The sequence below is a fragment of the Syngnathus acus genome, chromosome 6 (genome assembly GCF_901709675.1).
Source record: "Syngnathus acus chromosome 6, fSynAcu1.2, whole genome shotgun sequence".
Classification (NCBI taxonomy): Eukaryota; Metazoa; Chordata; class Actinopteri; order Syngnathiformes; family Syngnathidae; genus Syngnathus; species Syngnathus acus.
Genome location: NC_051092.1, coordinates 10,771,053 through 10,788,953, shown reverse-complemented (window position 1 = coordinate 10,788,953; position 17,901 = coordinate 10,771,053). Strand labels below are relative to the sequence as shown.

Here is a 17,901-nt window from a genome sequence, read left to right as displayed (position 1 = left end):
CTCAACAATAATTAGACTACTTGTATAGAGTACAACAATAATTAGACTACTTGTATAGAGTATATAGAGTGTTTCTTAAAATATTGCTCAATCTGTTCCAAATGTTTCTGTCATTAACCTGTAATTAGTAATTTTTTTCAGATATTGACAGATGCAAACATCGACATAAACTGCTGGTATCACAGTTGAACTCGAAATTCAATCACAGCTGTCTACATCATCTCGTGGGTCAAAAAAGGGTTTTCTTCTATAAAAGTGCTTCAGTGCTCCTTCTCAGTATTTTTGAACAGCAGCAATTCAATTCCTGTCATTTCCATGTCGTGTCACACCCCACACTGCTTTTCATGTTTGTTTAGCAATTAATTTGAGCTGATAGACACGGTGCGTGTTGGTGGTGGTGGTGGTGGTGGGGGATCTTTTCCTCTCGGTGCCTGCCCGACTCACTGTGGAGACATATTCAGCACAGACAAAGCTACTGGATACATATTTAGCTGGCACCACCTGCGTCAGTCAAGTGTAGACTTTGTTCTTGCAATCTCCCACTAAGCATCTCGTAATGACGCTAAACTTTCGCTGACACTTTACGACGGTTTCACCTGGAGTTGCCATGTCATCAGCTCACTAATACGTTCACATCTCATTGAACACCAGCATGCCTTATTTTAGTGGCGCTGCCTTCTCGAAGGTTCGCTGCTGAGCCATCTGTGAATCCTTTCTTTTGCTGCCTTTCCACCCTGACTTCCTCAATCACCAGGTCATATTAATAACAACGGTCTTTGGTGGGTACTGGAATTCAGTATTTCGCACTTCACGAGAACAACAGGTTAGGATTTGAATACAAGTTTAGCATTACGAGCTGTCATCAAAGTCGGAAAAATAAATGAAACAGTGTAAAGTAGTTGTAGAATAAGTAGAATAAATAATTCATATTGGTTGCTGATTTTTACATTTTCTAATGAGCCCAAAACGCATGTTTACAGATTTGATATTTTTACATTAAAAATAAAATTGTGTAATTTTTTCAGCAATATCATGGGAAACTGCTCGCCTTGTTCACTCTAATCATGATATGAATATTTAATATTTGTCATCTGTAATCACGCCTTTTCTCATGCATTTCCTTCTCTAAGTTGTAGTTTAAAAAACCTCTCTCAAAAAAACCCTAAATTGTGCTAAAGTCTTAAGAGTTAATCATACCGAGTAACAGTTGAACTCTGTTTAGTTTGACTTTTGAAGTATGGCATGTTTCCAGACTTTGTTTTGATTATGCTCTTAATATTTTTCAATAATTAAGGTTAGAATTATTATATGATTTTTTTCTTTAAGTCACAATCTACACTGTGTGGACATAAAATGATCTGCACCCTCCCTTTTCTTTTTCTTTTCTTCTGAATGGCCTCCTCATGGATGGTGCTGGCAACTGTAGTCTCATGTGAGTACATCTATCAAAATGTATTTCTGCCGACACAACAATATAATCTGGGAAATAGCTTGACCCAAAAGATAAATGTGCAACGCTTTGACTTGCTGTGTGTGTTTTGGCCTGCAGGTGATTGCTACAGAGAAGTCGTGGGATCATATTTTCCGACTGACAGGACCTGGTGCTGACCAGGACCCCAAAGGTCTCTTTACTATTGACATAGACACAGGAGACGTATCAGTCACTCGCTCACTGGACCGGGAGGTCATCGATTCATACCAGGTCAGTGGGCTTCATCTCTGTCACGTAATCAACTGTAAATTCAAACTAAAATACTGCAAACGGATTACTAAAACCATGAGTTTGCATTTATTTATTCGGGACCTCACAGGATGGTGATTACATCCATCATCCCCACACCAGAATTTAGTCACTGTCACATATTCAGACATAGGCAGTAAAAAATGTACTTGTAGTGTTAATTCAGAGTAAATCTCTCCTTTAATATGACAGAATTCCTAAAATGCATTTCATTTCTTTTGAGCAAAAGAAACAATGGTACATAAAGTGATACGCAGAAAGACCTTCTCACATTTTAATTAAGTTACATCGATAGGATTTTTGTTTAGAAACGATTAGTTTCTGCCAAATGTTAAATTGATCAAACCCCATGATTGGCAAAATAAAACAAATAGGGCATGAATATTTTGTAACTTGCTTTATAAAAAGCTTTTTATTTTGAACGTTAAATGAAAGAGGGATAAAGATAATGTCCAATATTTTTTACCTTAGTTGATCCATTGACCTTCATCCTCTTTTAACTGCAAGCTAACAGTAAAATAGTTGCTTTTTAAAATCTCATATTATAAATATGGAAAAAAGAATTGACAGGGACAACGACCCTTCAAAAGAAAAACGTGCTTGACAGGTTTCACTTGTCTCTGTTGTCGCTGCTGATTTGTGTCATCCTCAAACCTTTGACAAATCAAGTCAGTCCAATTGTAAGTACAGGATGAGCTAAAGGGTGAAATTGAATTGGGGCATCTGGAGGTGCCATTACCGTGCACATCAACAGCGGCTCTCCTGTGGTTGTACTCCACCTGCCATTTCATAAATATTCAACATTTGGCAGGTGTTATAAACCACATTGGACATGTGAGTTATGCTGCACTGCTTATAAATGTTTCTCAAAGTGGTTGAAGAACATTCCATTTGCTGAAATGACCAATAAAAAATGACCATTGTGTTACTGTTAAGACCATTATATTGGTATTAGCTGATTGACAACACTCACATCAGCAAGTTGCAAATACATGTACTATATTTATTTAAAAATATGGGATGGAGCTAATGGTAAATGTATATTGAGTAAATACAAAATATTTGATTACCAAAATGATCAATTGTATTTCCGCAAATCTTTGCAAACTCCCCAAAAAAAAAAAAACTCTATGCACCTCTGCTCAGTTGTTAGCTTTGACATACTGAAAACCCTCCAGGCAAAATTTTGAACATTCCTTTTAAAACTTGGCAGAAAACAAAAGCTTTACTTGAATGAAGTTAACTTGAATTAAGTTCACAATCGGTGGATGGGCAGGCACTCCAGAAGCCCAACTTAGAGTATTTGTAATGAGAATAGAACAGTCTAAGTACATTCTCCATTGTGTCCACTTTAATAAAGCCTCGCTGTCTGTCAGCAAGCATCGTGAGAGCATAACTTGAGCTTTGTGGTTGCTGCATGAGTGCTGTTCAACACTATGCCTTTGCCATTTAATAGGGTATTAACATCTTACACACTTTTTTTCTGCTCCTTGAAGTCAGACTGGAAATAAATGTAAGAAGATTAAAGCCGAACACAAGAACGCCATCACCAGATTAACTCACGATAAATAGTGTGCTATTACAGGAACCGTAAACCAAACCACTAGAAATCTGCAAACCACTAGAAGGGTAAACATTTACTGTGGATGAACACACACATTCAACACAGACAGCTATCAGTTGAGCCCGTGTTGATGATCGTTAAATGTAAAATGTGTTTTTTTATTTAGATTAGTAAATGAAAAATACAAATCTACCCGGATTGAAGATGGCACGTATAAGGAGATCGGATTGGACTCCTCTATATATATATTTTGATCGGGGTGAATCGGGCCAAAAGGAGGAAGTGTAATTTGCATCGTTATCAGAAAGAAGTATGAAAACAAATAACAAAAGGTTAGTTACCTAGAGAATCTCTTTGAATGCTGCAGTTAATTACTCCAACAATATGTACGTATACAAGACCACGAGATGATACACTTTACTTTTTAGATAGCCGTTAACAATGTTTGTGATTGGCTGGCGATGATTTCAGTGTTTATCCTGCCTCTTGCCCCACTGTTAGCTGGAATAGAAAACAGCACATCCACAACCCTAACGAGATAAGCGGTACAAAGAATGTAGGTGACTGTGAGACTCTTGAATTCGTTTGCTTTATTTCCTTTGGGGGAAAGCTGTTTTGAAATGTGACATATCACACACCTGGAATGACAGAATGGATTGTGTTTGACTTAAAACATCTTTATCTTTCAAGGAGGTTAAATCAGCCATACCCTGAGGTTGTTTTTTTTTCATTATTTTTCTTTTAGTCTTTGAAATTAATTTTTTAAATTGATGAAATTTTGAAATTAATGGGGTTTGCAAGAAACAAGCAGAATGGCCTTTTTCAATCGATTTTTGTCAAAACTGTGATTATGAACGCTCTCTTTTCTCATTAATATAAAAAATATCAATCATTTAAAACACTTTGGTCGATTGACTCTCAGCTTTCCTCTTATGGGTAAGTAACCATGTATCTTGTCCCACATATTTAGTGGCTGCCTGTTCATTGTGTTGGCTCTATTGGAATAAGCAGCCCAGAATTGTGCTATGTTTGACATATTTTGTGTAGGAAGGCTTGGTCAAGTCAACTTTCTTTCACACATTCTACAATTCCATTGATGTATTTTGAGCATCATAGCCAGACAAGCACAACTCTGCCTCAGCTTTAGTGCACCTGTCAAACCACAGCCTGCAGTGAGATGAAATCACAAAAATCACCATAAAAAATCTAACACTGGTAATCAGCATAAGAAATTGTCAATGAACTTTAAAATGATTTGCAAAAGGTTATCAGTGATACAGGCCGACATTTTCTCCTTTAGTTAGTGAAATGTTCCCGCATTGTATATTGTAGGCAATTATGTTCAGAGAATGCCTATAGAAAATGACTGTTATTCTTTTAATTCTAATCAGTTTTACATAATTACATTTTTGACTTTGCAGAGATAACATTGTGTTTGATTGCCTATAAAATAGTATGATAATATATGCCGTTGTACTGAATGGGAGGCTTTTACTTACTTTTAATGTTTTTAAGCCAGGGCCATTGGCACAAATGTCCTCGTTACACTCAATTCTACCCACGCAAAATTTAGCAAAATATCAAAAGAGAGGATTTATACTAATTCATTTGAAAGTCTCTTTTTTTCACAGTTTTTTTCCCACTGAAATAAAATAGTTTACTACCATTTTTGTATGTATATATACATACAGGTTAAAAAAAAGAATATACAGTGTTGGGCTTACTTTAGATGTCAAAGGATTTTTGTGACTCCCTGTGTTTTTGTTTCTTCTTTTCTGTGGGAGATGTTCCAAATCGCTTTTTGAGTATTAAAGGTTGCCAGCCCCTGGGGTGGTGGTTTATTCGCCTGACTTTGGTGCAAGCAGCAGTAGTTCAGTTCCTGCTTAGACAGTGTGACTATAAGTGAGAATGATTGTCTCGCTCTACATGCGTCTGCTTGAGATTCACTGGCAACCAGTCCAGGGTGTCTATCGCCTTTAGCTTCATGTGAATCTGAGCAGGATAACCAGTAAAGAAAATGAAAAAATTGATTTTCTTTCAGAGGGATTACTTTATTTCAGAAGATTAATTTAATAGATGGCTACAGTATAGTATATGACATTCATTTGCCATTGAGACCCTTTCAATTTAATGATTGCACGTCAATTGCAATAATAGACAGCTTTTATGCACATCAATTTAATGCCCACTCTATTTGTAGTAGCTGCAACTGCAAACATTTGTCCAAATCCTTCTTCTGTTTTCTGCTTGAGTGAACCATAATTTCTTGGGCTTTAGAGTGCACGATACGCTGCCCTGCACACAGGGAAATAGGCCTCGTGTGAACTTATTCCCTGTATGTGGGCAATAGATAAAGCACAACACACATACACAGACACACACCCACACAGGCACACACACATATTTTTTTGCGTGTGTTGAAATTGTATGAATCAGTGAATAAATGTGGGAATAGAATATATGAATTTGTGAATTTTACCATGTGAAAATTATGATGAAAAATTTGAAATTTTTGGGGAGAATGTTAAAAATCCTTCCCATGCCGAACTGAATAATGTAATTGTTTTGAATTTCAAAGATTTCAATGTACACGTAAATGTGTAATGTTGAGCGGGCCACCCGGAATGAATGGTGAATTTTTGGAAAGCCTTCACACAATTAATAGAGCTTTTAAGATGACTGAAGCTTTAACACTGCGACAGAGGATGAAGCAGAGTTACAGACATATTTCCGCCGTCCCATCAAGCAATCCTATCAGTGCCAGACAAAAGATGATTCCGTACCTTAACTTGGGGCCATGTTACACGAGGGGAAGCCGTAGTGTCAATTCCAATACCCATCCAGGAGGGATTATCATTTATTTTTATCTTGCCCGCTAAATGAAAGAGCCCTGCTTTTTCTATCTTTTCGGTTTTTATGTCCTACCCCGTCTTTCATCCCCCCCACCATCCCAAGAGTGTCTATTTTTATCTCCGTTGACAATCCGTTGGTGTCTTCTCTGCTGTGATGAATGAATGATTTTTAGATGAGGATCTCTGAGATAAGACTGGTGAAAGAAACCCATGCACAAAATAATCAATCTTAAGAAGCAATCTTTTGCTAATGAGCACATGAACATCTTTACGTAATTTACCATCACTGTAATATTCTTTTTGACATTTAAATCGTTTTTTAAACGATAAACACAGGCTGTAAAAGTACAAATGAGATCACAGAGGCATACACTTTTCCAATTAAAGATTTAGAACTGACTGCTAGAACATGGATTAAACAAACAGTGCATATTTTATCTTCATAGCACCAGGTCTCATTATGTATATCTAATTTTGGTTTACGACGGTCACACAGCATTTCAAGATTATGAATGACACGTAATGAAGAAATTTGGTGCATGAAGGCACACCCCGTTACAGATGTTTTTACTATTTGTCATTTGATTGTTAATTGAGCTTCATCAAGTAGTCCCTCTCTTTGAATTGTGTAAGTTTCGATGTAAAACATCAGTAAAGTATTTTTAAAGAGACTGTGAATGCTGTGGTCTTCCTCCTTATAATGCGAGCTAAGGAGAACGTCACAATTCGGAGTTGCAAATTGATGAGTCACTCATCCGGAACCAAAGATCAAAGTATTCTAGCTAACGTTTGGGAACCACTGCTCTAAACAGCGGAAGCAGGGTTCTGCTATGACGTCTGCTGATAATGGCTGTATCTCAGCTGTATTTGGGAGGTGATGAGTAATATTCACCTTGGAGCGACTGCAAGCAGTTTCACAGGGATCTTAAGAATATGAGCGACAGGCAAAGCTCTTTTGAATTCTCCACAACAAATGAAGAAGAGGGTGGCTACTTCAATGCCACAGTGGGAGAGGAACACTAAATTGAAATGGAAAACACGTCGATGACAGTGAAGTGCAATGGAAAAACTTCCATATGCGTCATCCTTTTCACAGTTTCCATTCATGTCCAGCTTTAACTGAATAAATTTATTTCAAATAACTTAAGTCTATCTACTTTAGTTTGTATTTGTTCAGAAAATAACTATTAATGTTGACATTTGCCATTGCAAACACTTCCAACAACCGCTATAGTATAGTTACTACTGAAATTTTAACATTGACTGATTTGCAGTGTATGGCGGGGGAGAGAAATCTCATTAATTACTGTATCTACAGTAGCCTATATTTTATTAACATTCCACACAGTGCTTTAAGTCAGGATATGCAGTTCAACAGATCATCGCTTTTCACAGTCTTATGATTATTAATGCCCTAGGTCAGGTTCTCTGCATGCTGATATCGACCCCAGTTTTCCATCTTTTTTAGGCTTGTTGGAATTCTACTAGCGGCTCGGTGGCGCACTGGGTAGCACGTCCGCCTCACAGTTAGGAGGGTGCGGGTTCGATTCCACCTCCGGCCCTCCCTGTGTGGAGTTTGCATGTTCTCCCCGGGCACGCGTGGGTTTTCTCCGGGCACTCCGGTTTCCTCCCACATCCCAAAGACATGCTTGGTAGGCCGATTGAAGACTCCAAATTGTCCCTAGGTGTGGGTGCGAGTGCAAATGGTTGTTTGTCTCTGTGTGCCCTGCGATTGGCTGGCAACCGGTTCAGGGTGTCCCCCGCCTACTGCCCGATGACGGCTGGGATAGGCTCCAGCACTCCCGCGACCCCCGTGGGGACTAAGCGGTTCAGAAAATGGATGGATGGATGGAATTCTACTATAGAAGCAACTGGGACAGAATAATAATTGAAAAACGATGTGCCTAATGTTCAATAGATGTTTGTGTCTGTGCATGCAAGTAACTGCGTGTATGTGCGTGACCGCCATTGTACCTCATGCTTTTAGTTCCACAGTGATAATGTAAGTGTAATATATTGAAGACTGTGCAGTGAGACAGCGTATGATAGAGAAAGGTGCGTGATGTCATGCAAAACTGATTGAAAGAGGAACGACTGCGAAGGTCGTGCAATGCAAGAAAATAAGTTTCCTTGCCGAGTCTGTCATTACCCAGTTGACACATAATACAGCATTCCTTTGCTAGTTTGCGGTTTGGTTATGGCAGCTCTCCTTTAATGCAATGATTTCATTTGTAACCATAACTTTCTCACTTTTTTGCAGGGGTGGGAGGTAGGTAGGCAAGACTGACTTAAAAAAAAACAAGCCCATAAACATTGCAATGCGTTGCTCCTAAAATCTCCGTTTCCTCATTATAGATGCAAAATATGCCCCAGGCGCACTGCTTCAACAAAACCATTCAGGAACTCCGAATGTTGTTCAAATGTGCTGTTTGCTTGTTTAGTGTAGCCCAAAAAATGAGGTACTGGAGCCCAGTGTGTTGAAGCACAAGCTGCGTTCAGAAAATAATTTGAGCGGAGCTTGCGCTGCCTCCGGCACCACACGAAGACGACAGAAAATCCGCTTAATAACAATGTTAAAAGTTTCTCTTTTGACTTCAAATTGGCTTTGTTCAAATAAAGTCCCGTGTCACATTGTAGCCAAAAATACAATCCTAGCTGCAAACTAAACACATGGTGGGTACGAAAACTCGCTGCCACGCCGCTTCTTCTTCCATTAGGCACATAATGGAAGCCGAAGAAAAAACTGAAATACGGAAGGAGAAGAATGTTAGTCATGGTAACTAGTTTACAGTTCCACCAAAAGCATTTATAGCACAGGTATTTCTTCATTTTGACTTTTAAAACAACAAGTCTTTCTAAGGCTTAGACTTGTGTGTGGCTTTTTTTAATGGCGTAATTTCATGGAAGGTCAGGACTATTGAACCACTTCACAAAGCACAAACAAAGCGAGATAAGAAATTTAAAATGAAACTATAGTAATTAATAATGCAACCTAAACTTATTTTCAATGTGGTGATAAAGATTTTTTTTCACATTGTTTTTTCCCCTCCTTCCTGAGTTATAGTCTCTATATATGTCCATAAGTATATATTGCATATTCTATAGTGTATGTATAACATGGAATCTTGAGTGAAAAGTATGTTTCAAAATTGCAAACATAGCACTAGATCTGTCAATGAAGGGCATGAATTGAAACGGTTAGTCTGTAAATTATGCCTCACCATCAAGTTTACAGTTTAGTTTGCACTCGGGGCACAATTAGCTGGCCTTAGTCAATCGATCTACTTGTATAACAGTCCTACTTGTTTTATTACCTTTAAACCCATCTGTGAGCTACTCCAGCCCTAAACCATTTAGTGATTTGTGGACTAGCAACACCACTTTAAAATCTATCTGTGACTAAATGGCAACCGATTTTAGAAGACTAACAGCAGAAACATGTCCTCGCTTTTCTTTGTCTCATAGCTGAGTTTTTAGTGGTCGTTTTGGTAAATGGCATTTGTCCATTGTCTCGAATGTTTTGCATGTTAAAAGAATATTTACGTTTATGTCTATATTGTACCATTGGCCAAGATACTAATTACAACAGACAACATTCTTAGACAAAATTGTTTGGGCCCTTGTATAATATTATAGATGATGTGTGTGGCCCAAAGATGCTTTGCATATTTCTGCATTCGTTCCCTAAATCCCTCCATTATTCAAATCTCCCAACAGGATTGCCAATGATTGTTAATAATGATCTAGTGTATGTGTATTTTATGGCCAAATGTTTTAAACTGTGAACATTTCTGTAGTTAAGAAGTCATTCTATGGTTAATGTAAAACCCCTTTTCCCCCCACAGCCGATTAATTGTATCCCACTGGAATGTATTTATTGTTGCTTGTCCTGCTGCAAAATTATTTTGTTTGCACACAAAGCACAGGCAACACTATGAACAGTATACCGTATAGTGTGCTTTTAATATCCCAATATGCCAGTGGTATGGTAGTTTTCGTGGCAGGGGAGGCATTTATATATTAAACGGATTTACATATTGACGAGGCACACAAAAAACACGGGGGAGACAAAAATAATAATTTTCTCCGCAATCTTTTTACACACATATTTACCCATAAAGAAAGATTTCACTGGTTTAGAGAGAGCTGATTAGCCTTTGCAATTCCTTCCTTAATTATAGGCTACTCATTAAATTACTGAGTGCTGCACAAATAATTAATGTACTGTAAATTCAGGCCCAGACTGAAATGTTACATTAACATTTGAAAATATTTCAATATGATGATCAAATGTCTTGATCTTAATGTTCAAGAAAATAATAACAGAAAAATATTTAAGTTCAAAGTCTTTTTATTTTGAATTTCTGATTTTCTGCTTTATGGTCTCATCTTTATTGTTTTACTGTTACTTTTCTGGAAAATGTTCTATTATTCAGGACATAAAAAAAACATAAGCCATCATATTCTGGACAAAATGCAGACCTCAAAATCTTATATGGGGAAAACCTGACGACAGAGTTTGCAATAATCCAGACTTGATGTCACAAAAGCAATGATTAGCATCTCAGTGTCAGTGACTGATCTGATCGTTACAGTTTTCTGGACATGGGAAAAGATCACGAGGTTACTTCTTTTATATGAAATCAGAGCTTGCAATGAATGACATAGTCCTCAAAGCAGGGTCAAGTGATCAAATTTATGATTACATAATGATCCAATAGTTTGTTAATCGCCAGCACTTCACAGCAGCCAATCACGCTCTATGTTTATCATCAACAGACTTATTTACTGCAGCAACTGGCATATATAATTGTAAATCATCATTATAATAATGAAAAACAATCCAAAATAACACTTTATCCGACCCAATGGTGCCAGGTGGAAACCTAATAAATGTAACTCAATGTGGCACTGCAAATCAGGCAGTTGTTTAAAACAGTGATTGTTGTTTGGAATAAATCATCTCTTGGTTTTATCAGGAATCAGTTGACTTTTAATGATTTTTTTATTGAACTAGTGACAAAAATGTAATTTTCTATTCTTTTTTTTATGCTACAGCTGGAGGTGTCAACCACAGACCTAAACGGAAACCTCGTTGAGGGACCAGTGATCCTCGTCATCACTATCATCGATCAGAATGACAACCGGCCCATATTCAAAGAGACGCGCTACACCGGAGAGGTGCTCGAGGGATCGCCTACAGGTAGGTGACTTTTACTTTGTTACAACCCTCGCGAAATAATTTTCACCGGTGATGTCTTCTTGATTTAGTAGCAGGGGTTAGTGGAATTCATGCAACTGGTGCTGAAGCCCCATTCGTGCAGCTGAATAATAAAACACAGAGACAAACATGTCTCGCAAGAGACCTACACATGTAATGCAATTGCCTCTCAAGACACTTTGTTGAAAGACTCTTGAGTCTCACGGCCTACATTGTGTCTTAAAGGGAAACACCATCAAAGTTTGTTTATAAGTCTTGGGGCATACTTCTGCATTGGTAGTATATTGGTAGAGTTGATAAAAGCATGTCTGGTCCCACTGCAACTTTGAAAACTATGGAAAATATGCTTAGGAATTCCAGTTGCCTGGATATTACCACATGTCTAGTACAGTATGGAGGCTTAAAACTTATCAGTGTGAATGATAATGTATGTACAGAATATACTGTATAAATATGATGTAATTTGCCTTTTGTCAGCTGGGATAGCTTCCAGCGGGGACATACCTTAATTCAGCCCAGGAATTTGAGACTGCGAGTTTCTCGATGTCTAATGATGTTGTAGACTTTCCAAGACACTTAATGAGGTTATGGTGACACATATGTTTTAGCTTTTTTTTTTCTAATTCAGAAAGTGCCGGGAAAAATAAACTCTCTCTCTCTCTCTCTCTCTCTCTCTCTCTCTCTCTCTCTCTCTCTCTCTCTCTCTCTCTCTCTCTCTCTCTCTCTCTCTCTCTCTCTTTCTCTCTCTCTCTCTGTCAAAACTAAGTCCCCTTTTTCTTTCCCCATAAAACCAAAGCTTTCATTATATTTTTCAAAAAGATTTCACTGCAATCTTCACGCTTACATATTTACTTTGTAGCTATAAAACACAAGTCAATTAAGGCTGGATATGAATTTCCATTTGTCAAGAAAATAATTTATATATAAATGTGTAGTTGTGGCCTACAAACTGGTGTTAGGAAATTATCTCATGACTGTTGGCCACTGAAACATTGTTTAATTAGATTTGGTGTTTGGGATTAGAATTCATCAACAACTTAAATATCATTTATGTAAAACACAAGTTGTTCAGGGCTTTTATCCCAGTTCTGCTCACTTAAGATTCTGCTTTGTGATTGATATTGTGATTATGACTTTTGGGGCAGCTCCAGCCACCAAGAATAAATTCTTCAAATCCATTATTCTTAACACCACTCATATTTCAACTGCAATGTGTGCACCGCATGGCGCTGATGACAAATTGAACCCAAATCAGTTGATTGACCCCTGCAGGCCTGGTATTCACCTTCAACTTTGTTGTGCTGATTTACTGACAATAAAGTACTGATATATCGGCTGGCTCTGCCCTTATGGTGCCTTTAGTAGTGGGGGAAAAAAGATTCATCGACAGATCAGGCTGACATTTGTCATTTATTCAAAAGTTATATTTTCACCAATTAGTAAAAGTGGTATTTTTCAGCTCACGTAAACTCTGAATATGCTTGCAATTCCACAGAAGGGTGTGGAGATGGCATAGGGTCAGTTGGCATCTACTTTATGTAAGTAAACCGTATGACATCCTGACATAGCACCAAGACAAAGTATAAGATAACAAATCATTTCACAAAGAAAATGAAATACCAGTCTATGTTGCCTGGGAGCTCCCTAGTTTTTTCATGACAATTGTAGCAAAGTTTTATTGTTATTCATTTTTTCCCCATTGCTATTTAAAAGACGGACACCTCATCACCTTGGCAGAAATTAACTTGATTTTCCATGACAATAGTATAATCCAAATGAATGGACTCAACCTCAACAGTAAAAATCCATTCAAATATGTTCTTGTATTTACAGTAGAATTTTGCAAGTATTGTGCAGTGCGTTCAGCCGTGTTTGGATTTGTGTGGTGCTGCAGCCTGCTTTGTGTGTATATGGTAGCGACTGGGCAGCAGCGGGAAGCTAGAGGAGAGAATGTCACAGTGCACTGACATTTCTGTATAGACCGATAAGACATGCAGCCAAATCGTTTCTCTCTCTGTGTTTGTTCCACCACTCTTAGTTTTCCTCTCATATTCCGTTTCCCCCATTGTCTGTTCCCCTCTATTTCCATTAATAGTGACTGACTGACCTAACAGTGGATTTGCTCACTTTGATTTAGAGTTAGTGTCGAAATATATTTTTTAACTGTTCTAATTGTCTAACCCTGTCACATTTCTTTCCAGAAATTAACTTGCACATTTAAACAGTTATGTGAAATGTAAATTTTTGGTCAGGCAGGTGGATCTAGCCGAACAAGGCAACGTTAAATGAATGCGAACCTTCTGTAGTGTCAGCTCAAATGCAGACATCACAGAGTTTGCTTGCATTGTCAATGCATTTGAAATCACAGTGGAAATCATTTGATCACAATTACGCTTTCAACAGTTTCCTTTAGTGCTCTTCTGGTGGCACCATTCAGAGACATTAGTGTCTCAGTGATATATAAACGTAATTGGACATGATGGAGGATAAATGATAATAATAACTCAGGGTGCAGTTTTCGTTGGTGACTAATTTGTGTTTATTTTCGATGATTAAGGCCCAGGACCCTGCTGTGATGAATTTGGTCTGTTCTTCAACTTCCACAAACAAGCCTGATTTACAAGTTTATCATTATGTTCATTTTGACATCTTTTCTCAGTAGCATTGTTTGACTTTAGGAACCACTTCTGTTCTACACTAGTGTGTACGCTAGGGTTATGTGAGCACCTTGCATGGGTGTAAGTGGAAACACATTATAACACTGGGTTATCTTTTTCACCCAATTTCGGTTCATTTTGACCCAACAGTTTTAGAACTGTAATTTTGGGTGAACATTTAAGCAATTAAATTAAGTTAAATTGAAGCAATAGTTTTTTACGTAGGAAACCTGAGTAGGTTGGTGGAGACAATGATAGCTTTAGACAGCTTCATCATTTTACTAAATATTAATGTATTAATGAATTGGTGTGACAATATGCCTATGCCTACCTTTAATGATTTTGAAGGGTGAACATCCCTCTCCAATCTGTCGTCTGACACTAATGACCATATCATTAGTACTCTGTGTGTATTTATATTGCAAGGGTTTTTTATACATAAACTAAATATTCAAATAGTGACCTTATCACAGTTGAAATAGGAAACCTTTATAAAATTTCATTTTTTTCTTTTTTAAATGTCACAGTGGTTCTGCCACCAACATTTTGAATGAATGTAGTATTTCAATCCGTCCTTTATCTTAGTATAGCTAAATATAAACATTTGATCTTTATATTTGCATTACAAAAGTATGTTGTGTGGTGGGGGATTGCATGACACAACACTGTAGCTGACAATGCCCCCCCCCCAAAAAAAAGTGCATCAATACTGATACTGAGAGACCTTGAAAAACCTCCTTGAAGTTGTGGCAAGTTAAGAGTTTGTGAGGGTGATAACAATGCTCAAGCTTGAGAGAAATTGCCGGAGATGGAAAATGCTTCAACCGAAAAATTATACCAAAGCTGGCAGGCAATTTGTTACATGATGGTTCCTGATTGTCACATTATGGTTTATGTCCATTCCTCTCTTTTGACTGGTTCCCTCTGTTAGCTAGAGAGCAGTCTCCCAAACACTATACAGGTGACCCTCCATCCCACTGGACCTATCAGCAGCTTGTCAGAGCAATTTCATGTCCATTTAGAATGCTGCCCAATTATCCTTCGACCATTGTTATTAGGACAAATTTTCATGTTTTTCTTCCCATCATTTCTTTTCACTCCCTTTTCTCCAACGGACGTGTTGGTCTCGTTTGGCTCAGTAATGGCCCACCTGGACAATTTATATATCTAATTACTAGGACTATCTCATTTTGTGTGCTAAATAAGCGTTATTTTAATCCAAATACCAATTTAATAAGACACACTTGGAGTATTTATTCATTTGTATGTGTCTGTTCTCTTTTCACCAATAAGGTATCATTGATTTCCACGAGCCATCTTCTTTTAAATTTCCATAGGGAGGCCTATGCATCACAGCAGAAATGTGTTCTAAATTGGCTTCTTTTTGTTTTCAATAGATATTTGAAGTGAATGTATACAAAGGAGAAAATGCTTTCTTTGAATACACGTCAGGTTTGGAGTACATCATTTTGGTCCAATCCATCATTCCAAAGCTAAATAGATTCAACATCTCTTTATTTTCTGAGAGTTTCTCACTCTTTCTCCTTGCTGTTCATAAACATATTATGCAGATGAGAACTTTCTCTTGAAATCAGTCCAAGATCTGAATGAGGAGCCCCAAATATAGTATGGATTGAAAATCCAAGGTGTAACAATGGCTCCAAGCGGAGCCATGGTGGCTGTTCCACTGCTTGAGCACTGCTAATCTTTCAAAAGGTTTCTATTCTTCTTTGCCCCTGCACAGTCTCATATCAAGTTGGCCTTGATTATCTGTCCCTTGCTTTGATTTCGCAGTGGCCTGCTCTTCTCGCTGAGCCCAAGTCTCAAAGGCTTTAAGTCCCATCAGACAAACCAATCTCACCACATCAATTCATTTTCCCACTTTCACTTTGATTTGAAAAGGCAGCCATTATTGCTTTCATAACCGTGTAACAATCGCTCCAATTTGTTTCTTTCCAAAAAATAAAAGTGTTCCCATGCTGTTTTTTTGTCATCAAAACAAACTGATTTTTATTGTATGCCCTGCAATTGGCTGGCGATCAGTTCAGGATGTACCCAATGACAGGTTCCAGCGCACCCATGACTATAAGCGGTTAAGAAAATGGATGAAAGAATCGAATGTTACAGTATGCCACCTGTAGTTTGTTAATATAAGTCATAAATTGCAATTATTGAAGAAACCGCCATATCGAGAAGCGTGTTTTCTTCCAAGACCCTTCATTCAAGTGCTGATGGGAAAGCGACAGTCTCCTTCATCAATCGCCTGTCTGTCACTCTCTCTCATTAGTTATTTCAGTGTCCTGCTGCATTTAAGTGAAGTAACATTGCAGCGTATTCTCTCAGTGTTTATTGAACTCTCTAATCTCTGTTGTAGTATTTCACAGGTTTTCCGCCTTGTTTTTTTAGTTTTTCACCAGTTGTCGATCTTTTCATTCCTGGGCTTCTGCACTAAGAATGCATCAGCAGCTCGCGGGTAAAACGTGCATCCATGATTGAGTATTGATTTTGAATTGTCAGACAAGCACTGATGACAAAGTTCACAGATGGTAACAAAGCCTCAGGCTTCTGTCTAGTATGCCATGTAAGTGGATAAGGAATGTTTTAGCTTGACATTACTCAGTCGGCATGTAAACGAGATCTAGTTTCAAAAGATCGGAATCCTGTGCTAAACATCAACTTGTAAATATTAAAATGACATTATTGTGTTTGGGTAAATAAACAACAAACTTCCATCATCCGTCCATCCAGCCACCCAGTGTCTGTCAGTACGTCTGTCCATCCCTCCACCCAACCACCCACTCGTGCGTCCGTCCGTCCGTCCATCATCCATTAATCCATCCATCCATCCATCCATCCATCCATCCATCCATCCATCCATCCATCCATCCATCCATCCATCCATCCACCCATCCATCCATCCATCCATCCATCCATCCATCCATCCATCCATCCATCCATCCATCCATCCATCCATCCATCCATCCATCCATATACTATATATATATATATATATTATATTATCTATCTATATAGCTATCTCTCTCTCTCTCTCTCTCTCTCTCTCTCTCTCTCTCTCTCTCTCTCTCTCTCTCTCTCTCTCTCTCTCTCTATATATATATATATATATATATACATATATATATATACTATATATATATACACGTGTGTGTTTGTGTGTGTCTAGGTTTGTGTGTGTGTGTGTGTGTGTGTGTGTCTGTATGCACATTATTGTTACAATTGGTTATTTTTTTTCTTTGCTTTCTTTGTGTTTTTTTTTTTCTTTCCATGCCAGTGTGACCATGACAGAGATTTGTGTTCAGTCACATACAATGACCTCTGTTTCTAACTTGGACTCATGGATTACAGTTTAAAATGTGACCAATCCTATTTGTTGCAACAAATACAGCCAATCTCAGTAGGCTCTCTGACAGTGCAGCATCCGTCACCGTCACTATCGGCCAGATCCCCTTCACCCAGCCTGTCCATTTTTGTAAGCCAGCCATATTTCTGGCATTAGACTTGAGCCAGAAACCCGCTCTCGCTTGCAGTAGAAAATCTCCAAAGCAGTGTGTTGTTGTTTACTTGGTTTATACGTGGACTGTTCCTCAGTCTGGTACATCCCAATCGCCAACAGTTATTTTTATCTTATTTTTTTGATTGATATCTTTATTTCGAACATATCCAAAGCTTTCATTTTCTGACAACAACAGAACTTAAACTTAGAAATAAATTCATATACTTTAAATCTGACCCTGATTTTAAATGGAACCGGCAATTTGGTGCTGTTAATAAAGCCAGATTTTTTCATTTTAGGCAGCTGGCTAAGGTAAATACTCTCCTTTCTCAATATTCCTTAAAAATAGCTA

The 17,901-nt window shown here is 37.9% G+C and overlaps 1 protein-coding gene across 1 annotated transcript in view; it reads left to right on the top strand.

The window, feature by feature from the left end:
* The window catches only part of cdh13 (cadherin 13, H-cadherin (heart)), a 160,596-nt gene that overhangs the window by 73,674 nt on the left and 69,021 nt on the right, over nt 1–17,901 (top strand). Inside the window, exons 5-7 of the mRNA XM_037254322.1 lie at nt 1,427–1,432; nt 1,550–1,702; nt 11,216–11,360. Coding sequence (XP_037110217.1) covers nt 1,427–1,432; nt 1,550–1,702; nt 11,216–11,360 — 304 coding nt within the window. The remainder of the gene's footprint in view (nt 1–1,426; nt 1,433–1,549; nt 1,703–11,215; nt 11,361–17,901) is intronic.